Source organism: Siniperca chuatsi, linkage group LG15 (assembly GCF_020085105.1).
Source record: "Siniperca chuatsi isolate FFG_IHB_CAS linkage group LG15, ASM2008510v1, whole genome shotgun sequence".
NCBI lineage: Eukaryota > Metazoa > Chordata > Actinopteri > Centrarchiformes > Sinipercidae > Siniperca > Siniperca chuatsi.
In genome coordinates, this window is record NC_058056.1 from 4,877,321 (window position 1) to 4,889,478 (window position 12,158).

Consider the following 12,158-nt stretch of genomic DNA (forward strand, 5'->3'; position numbering starts at 1 on the left):
TTCTTTCATTCTTCACACAACTACTTCTGTTACTTTTTGTGTAAACAACTGAGTGCAACACCATGAATGTCTTACAGGAGAGACTGTCTGAAAGTGTGCGCAGTTATCCCCCTTGTACAATTCATTCATCACGTTTCGCTCCTCTCTGTGACAGCTGGCTTTTCACCCCATCTTCAAGTATGGCCATACAGAACAGATCTAAACACTTTTGCCTTTAGATATGGTCAGATGACACACTGTATGACTAGGGTTAGGTACCAAATTCGGTACTTTTAAGGGTGTGCGTAGTGAGTGTGTGGGTGAACAAAAGAGAGCGAGCAGCAGAGAGTGATGGTGAAGAGGAAAAGGGGAGCAGTGATGCTGTCAATCTGGCAGTAAATGTACAGTGTAGGTTACAGTTTGTCAGTGAATAAAGGCTACAGCTTCTCAAGACCAAAGTAAAGCTCCCGTGTGTCGTTTTCTCAACTGCTGGAATAGCGTTGCTATGATGATCAGCTCTGCCTACGTTGAGGTGGTACTTTGCCCTATCTAAATCACACACTGGGGCAGCATTATGTCAGCGTTGTTTGGTTCAGTGTAAAAAAAGCAAAGCAGGCGTAATGATGGCTCTTCTTTATGGCAGTATTGCGGGATCTGTGTTAAAAGGGCTTATGACAGCCAGCTTTTCACCCCACCTTCGAGTGTATCCGTTCAGAACAGCTATCAACACTTCTGCCTTCAGAGTGGTCAGAAGACACGTCATACGAAGTAGTTATTTTCGAGCATAACTCGACCATTAGACTGCTTTCGCTCTGCCAAAGAGATGCTAAATGGACAACCCGATTGCCAAACTAGACACTTTGTGTCATATCCAGACATCTGTTCATACCTGAATGAATCTCCAGGTTACTGAGCCCTCTACCATCTTAACATCGTATAATAATCATATGATCTGCTTAATGAGGTAACTTTTCCTCCAGGGCTGAATTTTATGCTAACCTCAGGGTTAACCACCTTGGTAGATATTGCCAAACCCTACACAGAATACTATAGTTCAATGGAAAATTACATAAACAATGAACATTGACGTTATAAGCAGATAGCCAGACACTGGATAGTGGTATTAGAGACAGCCCAGCTCTGCTTTTAAAACATCAAACTGTAAAGTACACAACAACTTCTTACCGGTTATCAAGTGTTTGCTACACATGTTACATAGGAATTCAATGTACTGTGGAGCCACAGCGTGTTCATGAGGTTGAGAGAAATCACAGCAGAACTTGGCTTGCTGCACATGACAAAAAGCAGTCCATCTGTTCTCTCATTGCAGGGAATGTTCCTCCACTCTCTAATTGGCTGTGAATGGCCCCTCGGTTCACTTGGGGCAGCCTTTGATGAGCTTGGAAGACTGGCTACTTAAGTGGCTTTTGAGTGAAGCTCTTCTTGAGTGGCTGAAAGCAGCTCTGCTGCTCCACTGAGAGATGAACACAGGGTGACACACTAACAGGACGACAAGGAAGATGAGATGCAGAAAGAGCTCAAGAGCTCATTAACTGTGTAGTCAAATGTGCCCCTTGTGACAAGAAACAAACATACAGTTGGAGGTCAGAGAGCGTTGACATGATGACTTCATCTGATACAAAGGCTTTGAATATTATGTAATTTTAAGCCTGCTGCTGGTACTGATATATACACTCAGTCACCAGTTAATAAGGTCCCCCTAGCTCAAACTAACGCAGTATAATGTAATCTAATCCGACAGTCCTGCACTAAATCCCACCTTTATGTAGGTTCTAATGTTCAGTTTTTGTTGGAACTGCTTTAGAAAATTGATTGATGATGTTGATTCTGTTGATATAAGACTTATCGATAAATCAATTATTGATAAACCCTCTAACTCCCAGTAAGACAGCAAACATGCTGATTACTGAATTTCAAATTCTAATCCCTTACACAACTCATTACTGAAAAGTTATGATATTACTGTAGCACGTTACTCAGTAATGTGTTACTGCCCAACACGGGTTCAGCTGCTACAGAACAAATACCTAAACATACATGAAACAGCTGGTGATTATTACTTAGGCCTTGGTTACACATATGAATGGATAGTGTAACACATAACTCATCACAGAATCCATCATATGTAAAGAACTTCAATCAGTTTTCAGTCCGTGTTTTCTCCTTCCTGTCCTTTGTTTAGACAGACAATTACACTGCAGGAAAAATCAGCAGCATAAAGACACTAAACAAGTGTGGAGCCGCTGTGCTGTCGCCTCACCTCTGCCTCTATGACTTCATAATAATTAGGAGGCTAGCCTCCTCTCTATTAAATCAGCACTATGCATTAATTCTAATCAGCATGTGCAGCCAGGCTTGACCAGCAGGGCCCAAGGGGCTGTACCGAGTGTCTGTGTGTGTGTATGCCATGCTCTTCAAGGTTCACTGCAGCTCTCTTGCTGCAGCTGAGCTTTCTATGCACTTTTTGTCAGATCAGGTGGTCTCTGACCTTTCCAGCAGCAGTCTCCTGAGTGAACCTGACTGAGCTGTGGCCTTTAAACAAACGCCAGCACAAATCACTCAGTGCATATCAGCTGACATTTACTATTATTACCTTTATCCTACTAGTAGGAATTCCCCTCCAAATATGATCCTGTTTGGTGGATTTGACTGAATAATAATGCAGTCTGATGTTGTAACAAGATGAGATTGCATTTCAACAGTCTCACGTCTACTTGAGGTTAATCTCAAATCTGAAACCACAAATTAGGGTTTATTTCAATTTGTCAGTTCCTCCATTTACCCTGACAACATGGAAAACCAGGACCTACAAAGAGTATCATGATTAATGTCACTAAATATAGTCAATGCATAAAGGCCACCAAATGTCTGTATGTATTGAATTATTCAAACTGTGTATGGATAACAGAAAATAATTTGTCACTTTCCATGTCTCACCTTAATGTTCTGATTTCATCCTTAATGTTGTAATTCCAGTCCCCAGGATCAAATGACAGTGTGAAAGGTGTCTTCTGTAGTGATGAACCCACAGAGAATTATCACCTACTCTGTAGTTCCCTCAGTTCTTCCCAGGTTTTTAGCATATTTTAGTTCATTGTTTTGATTTTCTGGCCTGAAACTTTACTGTTTCCCAGCACTCATCAACCTAGTTTCCAGGAGCAGAGGCAGCTGTTTTCAGTGAAAAAGCTCTGACAAACTCACTGTTCAATACCTGCTCAGCACCAAACAGCAGACAAACATACTTAGAGACTAGCTGGCATTTAGCAGCGAATGAGCCAGATATTTTTCTCAGGAGTTGGTAGAGACCAAACCAGAGCCAAAAGGGAGTGAGTATTGGACTTTGATTCATCAGGTGAACACAAACACATTTCAAAAATAATGATAATGTAGTCTCTCTGTGTCTGCTTGATGTCTGAAGAAGCAACATTATGCTAACAAACTACCCATATACTTTAAAGGTGCATTCCCAAAACAACTTAAATCTTCAACTAATCTTTTCCCTGCGGCTGCAACACCATCCTCTCCTGACATCACTTGAGCGACTCCGCAGCTGCCAGCAAGGACACGCAAGTAATACGCTTCTGCACTGCTAACGAGGTGAATTCATAATTATAACTGACCTCCCTATCACAACATAATTCTAAATTTACCACCGCTTTTACACCAGCTGCTTACAGTGACTCTCATTTGGTTTATTCATCTGTTGCATCCCTGCCAAACTCTGTTTCTGCATTCATATTTCTTCACTGTCGCGCCATTTTATGTCGTTAGCGTTGTATTGAGTCATTGTTGTGTCTTTGTTAGTTTTAAATGTTTTAAATATAAAGTCGTTGCCTTGGTTTTCTGTAATCTATATTCAGTCACTACGTATCCGTTCCTTGTTTTACCTCTTGCTACCTGAGTTCAAGTTAATTCCCAAAGCTAATTTGTGCATTATAGACACTCTTGGCTCATCACCAAGAGAAACTTTTATTAGTGCTTGTTGAGCTGGACGAATAGTTAGTGGTTCCACTTAATAATTCTGATTAATGCTGTAACTGAGCTAAACTTTAATTACATATCAAGGTGGAGAATTCTTGAAACTACTGTTTCCCAAACACGTAGATTTCCTACTGGGACAATAAGAAATATCCACATTGAGCTGCTAGAACTACAGCTTGTGCAATCCAGCACATCTCCAACTCATCATCGAAGTAAACAACTCCTTTCACCTTGCTGTGCTGTGGAAAGCACGGCATGAATGGTCGCAGTTGCTCATGGCTTGACTCAGTGCAAGCATCCCCTCCCCATGGAAAACACCGTAAGTGTTTATCTACCTTGGACTTGAGTGCCCAGTACTCCTCTGTGCCATATTCCACATGTTTGAAAGCAGTCAGGTAGTCGTAACTGATGGCCGCCGTCTGCAGACAAATAGAGCAAAAAAAAAAAAAAAAAAACTGAGTCAGCAGGTAGACTTTTCTTTGAAAACTACTGTACAAACAATCATAAAATGAGCAAAGGCAAACAAATTTAAGATGTGAGCCTCACTATGGAATAATACTGACATTATCAACTATAAAATGTAACAACTGTTATGAATGGGATGAATTGGATCTGAATGGGTTGAGTGACAGGATGGAGGATTGACTAAACTAAACAAATAAGCAAAAGTAGCGTAACTTTGACAGCAGTAAAAAGCATGTTGTTCACCGAGATGTCCAGTCACCTATCTGAAGCAGCTTTCAAGACTAAGCTGCAGCCAATCCAGTGTGAACTGGACAAACATTGCAAAATCACAAACACTGAACTATGCTTTTGGAAACTGGTGAGCAGTGATGTATAGTATACAGAATTTTTATTGCTCAAAAAGCAACAATATTCAAAAATATCAGGTTTACTTTTGAATGATCTACAGCACCAGGGGCCTCTCTGGGTTTTCCAATCCAATCCAGAATGTGTACATATGAAAGAGGCAGAGTTCTTAATTACAAGCAACATGATCATAACCATGACTGGAGTACTTAATATGATATGAGATGAAAAAGTGATACCAGCGGGGAAAGTAGGTTATTGTGAAGGCAAAAAACGATTTACAGCAAGGTGAAACATACAATATGTTGTATATTTTGTATGTATACAAATATTCTGTGGAAGAAAGGTCTGATGATAAGAAGTAAATGCCTAGTAAGGTCTATATGACCACAATGTGGCATTTGTAAGCTAATTAACAGTGTGATTAATTTTCATTTTCTGTTGATTCTGGCGGCCCCTGTGGACAAAAGCGGTACGAGCACAACCGCCTCGTATCATCAAGATCTTGATCTGGCTATCGCGTCTATTTGTTTAGGAAGCAAGTGAAAGAAAGAAGCAACTTATTTTTAATACTAAGTTTCTTTTTTAAAAACACTGCCAGGGTTTATGCCAGTGTATTGCAAGCCTGCAGCCCACCGGGCCTAAGTTGACCCCCCGCTGGATCTAAGCATCGGGAATTTTTTTTAAATGTCAATAAAAGCCAAAAGCAGTTTTTTCAGACGGCCAAATCCAGGTGATGGCGATGAGGAAGAGACTGGTAACATTTGTGACTTCACCGAGTCAACAACATTAGCCCAGGTCGACGAAGCACACCCGGCGAGCACCTCGCCCTCAGTAACGCCGTTAGAACAAGAATAGCCGAGTATTGATAATGTAACGTTACTTCAAGCAGGCGTGTAGTGATCCAACATGCAGTCTGTTCCACAAAATGTAAGTACCCCATTTCATTAGGTTATAGCCTCTCCTTCATGAGCATTGATCTGAAAAGAAACTGGATAGTTTAATGCAACATGGTAGCAATACTACTTAGCTTGCTTTCACCAACCGAGTCTTTTTTTTTTTTTTTTACCCCAGTGCTCATAAAGGAGAGGACACAATAATAAGCAAATGGAATGCAACGAGTGCCAATTTGTTTCTAGGCCTCTAGGCCTTAAAGTGAACAGTTTGGATCTCTTGTTTGACCTAGCACAGTAGCCAATCTGGACTTTGTCGGGATTTACAATGGATAAAGGGGCACCAAACTGTGTAGGTGCAATCAATTAAATTTGGCTATCAAAATTATCAAAGATAATAATAAATAATAACTTAGGGCATAATAAGGGCACCACTCTTCTTAAAGAGAAATGACAGCCAATCAATTGATTGAGTCTCATAAAATACACTAAACTATCAATTTGGAACTCAGATTAATAATTAAATTAATAACTATAACCAGAATTAGCATCAATAGCTAGTAGGTTGAAGAGTTTGGAGTTCAACATAGAAGAGGTTGGCAAATTATTCACTCTTGTGCAACATTAAAGAAATCAGCATAATTATACACAAGCCTTTATTTATGTGAAGTCTAACTCTAAATGCAGTAAACTACAGAACAATACAGTGTGTGTGGGTGATCCAAGATGGCTGCTTCGATCCCAACTGGCGGCTATTGCAGAGGCCACAACTCGTCAGACAAAGAAAGTTAAATCAAAATGGCAGCTAGCAAAAGAAATTAATCCAAAATGGCGGCTGAGCAAAAGACATCTAACTCAAAATGGTGGCCAGGCCATGTATGTTGGAGTGTGGGTCTGTTAAAGTTGAATTGGGGTGGATGTGTTAATTGTATAGGATAAACGGTGCCAGGTTAGAAAGAGAGTTAGTTAGCATGCAAGACCCTGTGTCTGTGTGAACATCATCAACATCAACTTAGCATGTGGCTAGCAAGACCTAACAGTGAAAACACATCACAAGAATAAAACTCAATGAACCAAATTCACAAAGTAACACAGTCCTGTGCTTAGCCAAGTACACTTTTAAGTTATGTGAAGCTATGTAATGCGCAGTTACAGGGTCAGGTTACGTTACTAGTCTGTAAAGGAAGAACGGTTGCTTTGAACGTGTTGCCGTTATCTGGCGGTTCAGTTGGATGAGTCAGGCAGGGAAGAATGTTGGTTCCTGAAGAAAACCGTCTGCAGTCCGTTGTGCAGATGGAGGACCCGTTCGCTCAGTCTGTGGTTCTCCTCAAAGTCAGTTCTTAAAGTTAGCTGGCAGATTGTGTGTGGCAGCCGCTGACATTAAAAACTTTGTTGCAGAAATCTTATGCAACTCTCGCAACGCTGTGGTAAGAGAGAAAGAGTTTGGTTCGGTGTTTCTACTCTGAGCACATTACACGGCTGTAACAGCTGTTGCTGAGCAACAGTGCTGGAGATGAAGCCAGGAGGATAGAGAGCTTGCTTACTCTCAGTTAGCAGTGAGCTAACCAAAAATCTTAAGACAAAAACAGACAAAGACAATTTAAGTTGTGTGGTCTACACTTGATATACGGCAACATCATGTATGATTAGTGCATGTTCTCCACTGCCACATAGTGGACGCAGGAAGTGATATTTAACTCCTTCGCGCAGTGCCTATTAGTAGTGAACATTCAGAGCAGTGTCGGCTGGCCTCCGGTCACAAGACCGTGGCTGTCGCTCCCCCTGAGGAGCACGTGGGGGTGAGGCCCTTTTCTGAGGGCAGGGCTTATGTAACAGAGTAGCTTAAATTTCTAGTTCCCGTCCCATTTTTTCACAATTGAGAATGACTTACGGATGGGAGCCAAAACCTCTTGATTCTGAAAACAGTGTCCAGATGACTACGACTGAAACCTTTTCTACGATAGAACACTCCTGGACGAATGAGGGACTACACCGTCTTTGTGTGATATTGTACAAGAGCCAGTAGATGGTGGCAGTTTGAGTATCTATCTTTTGTTTCACAATAAAGTGTTGTTATGACATAATTGGGTGGTTTAGTGATCAAGGTAGATGAATGTACGTATTAATTAATTACAGAAGGTTGTTTATCTGTTATCAGAATGAATAGATATTGTATCAACAGGTTGACAACAGGAATTTTCTTTTGAAAAACATACAGTACCGTGTTTCGACTGCAACAGTATGAAAAATATGAATTAAAAGGACATTCATGTATTAAAAGGGAAAAGTATGCATGTTTTATGTGGATGTCCAGTCAGTGTTGATGGTAAATGTCGTCAATGTTAGCAATAAGTTCCTTAGTGCTTGATATACTGATTGAGAAAGCTGAATTATCTTAAAGTGGCACTGTTAATGGAGCTGTTCTGGCATTGCCTATATGTACCAGGGTGCATTGTGTGCAAGCTTTTGACGCACACACTCATTCAGCAGGCTCCTGTATAACAACAAAGCTAACTAAGTCTAGCAGCAGTTCTACTATGAATATTGCCACAATAACAGCTTATAAATCAAAATCTTTCTCATTGCAGGTAGAGACTAGAAATCCAAGCAGAAGTAGCATGTAGTTCTTTCTTGCCTCTAATGATGTTACTGTTCTGTCAAATGACAGTGGTGGATGCATTAAGATCTACTTGGCGCCCTCAGTGTGCTTTGTCAATAGAGCACTCACTGAGGAATTTATTGCTTCAATTGACTAAATTTACCATCGACACTGACTGGACATCCACATAAAAATTAAGAGTTTTCCTTTTAAGGGAAGGGGTGGGCATGGTAGAAGGAAAGCGTCTGTTGCAGTTTGTATGTTTTCAAATGTGTGGTTTCCTTCTTTAGCAATGATTGAGTTTATTTTGCTTATACAGTTTGGGCATAATGATGATTGAATCGTACTGGACTGGACTTTTGAGTTGGTCTAGTATATGGTGACATTAAATATTTTATTATAAATAAATATATAAATATATAGTAATATAAAGCATTGGTTTCAAAATTATTCAATGGATTGTCTATGATGAAATTCTGTGAGATTGAGTGGTTGCACCCGTGTCTCCTTGTCTCCCCTACCTAAGTGTATTTAGTCCGGGTCTTTTCCTTTGTTCAGTGACAGCTCGTCTTCATCAGTTGTGTGTCAAGTGTTCAAGCTCTTCGCCAGTGTTTCCTTGGATATTTACTGTGTACCTTGGATTTTCTGCTTGCTCCCTTATGGATTTATGTTACCTGTTTGCTGCTTGTCTACCTGCCTGTTACCTGTTAGTCACCTACCTGTCTGTCGACCAATCTACCTTCCTGTATCTGCCAGTAAGCTCCTAAATAAACCACTCAAGTCATTGTTCTGCTTCCTCTGTCTGCATTTGGGTCCAACCCCTCGTTTCCCCTGAGTTCCCTGCTTGGCAACACGACACATTCATGTGTTAAGTGAAGGGGCTGCACATGGTAGAAGTGTATTGTCATTTCCAGATCCTTTGTTTTCAACTTTGTGGTTTTAAATCCTTTAGTAATGGATCATTGTATGTTATTGTGTTTCTGATGATTGACATTTTTTATGGTTTTCTTGAGCTTTAGTTAACATTTTTCTTACTTTATTTGTGTCAGGGGCAAAATAATGACTCAATTGCTCTGAAATATGAATAGAATCTGAATTGCTATAGTATATGGTGATAGTGATTATTTAATACAAATTAAAGCATTGGTTTCAAAAGTATTGACATGGTTGGTAAATGAAGAAATACAAATTTGTTTGTTTGAGGATTTCTGTGTTGTATTGACAAGAGCCACTAGATGGCGACAGTTTAATGTAAGTACGCCGTGGGAGCTTTACAAGTCACTGTAATTTTAATATTGTGTTATTGTACTCTGTCATGTTTAACAGCAAAAGTGTAGTTATGGAAGGATTGGGTTATTTAGTGAGAAAGGTAGATGTATTTACTCAAAACTGCATTCCAAAAGGTTGTTTATGTTGTACCAAAACAATTATACATTGTATAAGCAGAGTGATAACAGAAAAGCTTGTAGTGCAGTTTGGACTGCAATCTAAAATAGTGTGAAGAAATGTGAATTAAAAGCACATTTGTGTTACAAAAGGGTGATGGGCAGAGTAGAATAGATGTGTTTGTTATAAAGATTGTGGTTAGAAATTGTCTGATTGTATTGTTTTAAAAAATATTTATAATTTACTTTTTTTGTTTTTCCTGAGCCTGAATTAACTTTCTTTTTAGCTTAACCTGGTCAAGTGTATAATGATTGTATTAGACCTGGAACAGAATCTTTTGTAGAGTTTTTGTATTGTATAAGAGCCACTAGTTGGTAACAGTTAAAAGTTTTTTTTTCATGGCAGCTGTAATTTCAATACTGTTTCGAAACTTATCATGGTTAACAATAAAAGTGTTGTTATGGAAAGTGTACTGTTCTCTTCATATGTTTCGCTTTCCAAGCGTGAAATATAAATAAACAGCAAGCCAAACTCTGTTCAAGAACCAGGGTATGAGCGCCTTGCTCCTTTAATATTTCAATTTGTGGTTTACACAGGCAAACTCAACGGCCACTGAACCGAGTAAAACTGTAAATTAAACAAAGGAAACAAGGAGAAATTATTACAATCAAAATGAAATTATGCTTAATAACAGTACAATATAGATACATCGCTAACTCAGGTTAGAAGCATTATCAATACATCACGTTAGCACCGATCGCCAAAAACATAAACATCTTTGATTATGTCACGTTAAACTCTTCCAACATATATTAAACAGATGGATGATTCAAATAAACTTACAGCCATCGCTTTCGACAGGGTTTAGAAGGATGATCGAATCAGATGCAACAAAAACATATGTTAAGCGTTTGCTACGCCATAAGCTCGCTATTTACTGTTACCCAATGTGCGGTGCTCGTGGAAGCACGTCAAAATAAAACTGTAATAAAACATGAATTAAAAGCATATGCATTTAGTAAGGGAAGGTGCTGCGTAGAATAGAAGTGAAGCATCTATTGCGGTTGTTTTGCTATCATGTTTATATTTTAAAGTCTCTAGCATTGATTTGATTGTCTTCTATTGCAACTTGTCATTCCCAAGTTGTCAAATACTGAAGGTTGGTCGGTATTCCTCTGTTCCAAAATATGACGCCGAGGTTATCCCGCTCCTGTTAATATTGGACGAGGCCATGAATGGGTCAAACAAACACAAGATCTTCACCCAGAAGACCGGCAGTTCGAGTCCTGTGCGTTACCGAAAGTGAATGATTTCTTTTAAGTACTTACGTAACATACTTAAGATACTTCAGGTATGTCACATACTTCGGTTTTGTGACTTAATTTACAACTTTCCCTGAACTTCATTAAGTGTGTTTTGTGCCTAAACCAAATTGCGACCATTTCACAAAGTTAACTACGGCAGCTTTTTGTTGAAAGTCTAATTGCATATTTATTATTGCTAACTTGACTGATTTAGTATATTTATAGTTGTTAACTTGAGCGCGGAGCCCTGCCTGTCCTGAAATTACGCTAGAGGGGTACTTACAGCGCTATACAGGTGCATCTCAAAAAATTTGAATATCGTGGAAAAGTTCATTAGTTTCCGTAATATAATTCAAAAAGTGGAACTTTCATATTTTCTAGATTCATTACACAAAGTGAAATATTTCAAGCCATTTTTGTTTAATCTTGATAATTACGGCTTACAACTCATGGAAATCAAAAATCCAGTATCTTTAATATATTAGAATAAAGAATTTATAATACAGCAATGTCGACCTTCTGAAAAGTGTGTTAATTTATGCACTCAGTACTTGGTCGGGGCATCCTTATGCATGAATTACTACATCAATGCGGCGTAGCATGAAGTGCTCTAAAATCTCCTGGTAGATGGCTGCATTGACTCTCGACTTGAGAAAACACAGTAGACCACCAGCAGATGACATGGCACCCCAAATCATCACTGACTGTGGAAACTTCAAGGACTTCAAGCAACTTGGATTCTGTGCCTCTCTTTCCTTTCTCTTTCTCCAGACTCTGGGACCTTGATTTCCAAATTAAATGCAAAATTTACTTTCATCTGAAAAGAGAACTTCGGACCACTGAGCAGCTGTCGAGTTCTTTCTCCTTAACCCAGGTAAGAAGCTTCTGACGTTGTCTCTAGTTCAGGAGTGGCTTGACACTAGGAATGTGACACTAGTAGCCCATTTCCTGGACACATCTGTGCGTGGTGGCTCTTGATGCACTGACTCCAGACTCAGTCCACTCCTTGTAAAGCTGCCCTAAGTTCTTGAATCAGCTTTGCGTGACAATCCTCTCAAGGCTGCAGTCATCCCTTTTGCTTGTGCACCTTTTCTTACCACACTTTTCCCTTCCAGTCAACTTTCCGTGAATATGCTTTGATACAGCACTCTGCGAACCGCCAGCAATGACCTTCTGTGGCTTACC

The 12,158-nt window shown here is 39.6% G+C and overlaps 1 protein-coding gene across 6 annotated transcripts in view; it reads right to left on the bottom strand.

Annotated features, from left to right (window-relative positions):
* Nucleotides 1-12,158, bottom strand: part of adck1 (aarF domain containing kinase 1) — a 165,019-nt gene that overhangs the window by 123,785 nt on the left and 29,076 nt on the right. For 5 of the 6 annotated variants that reach the window (XM_044166396.1, XM_044166395.1, XM_044166398.1 and 2 more), the window contains exon 3: nucleotides 4,317-4,400. The exons of the other annotated variant lie outside the window; for it this stretch is intronic. In XM_044166396.1, the coding sequence (XP_044022331.1) occupies nucleotides 4,317-4,400 (84 nt within the window). The remainder of the gene's footprint in view (nucleotides 1-4,316; nucleotides 4,401-12,158) is intronic. 6 annotated transcript variants of the gene reach the window in all.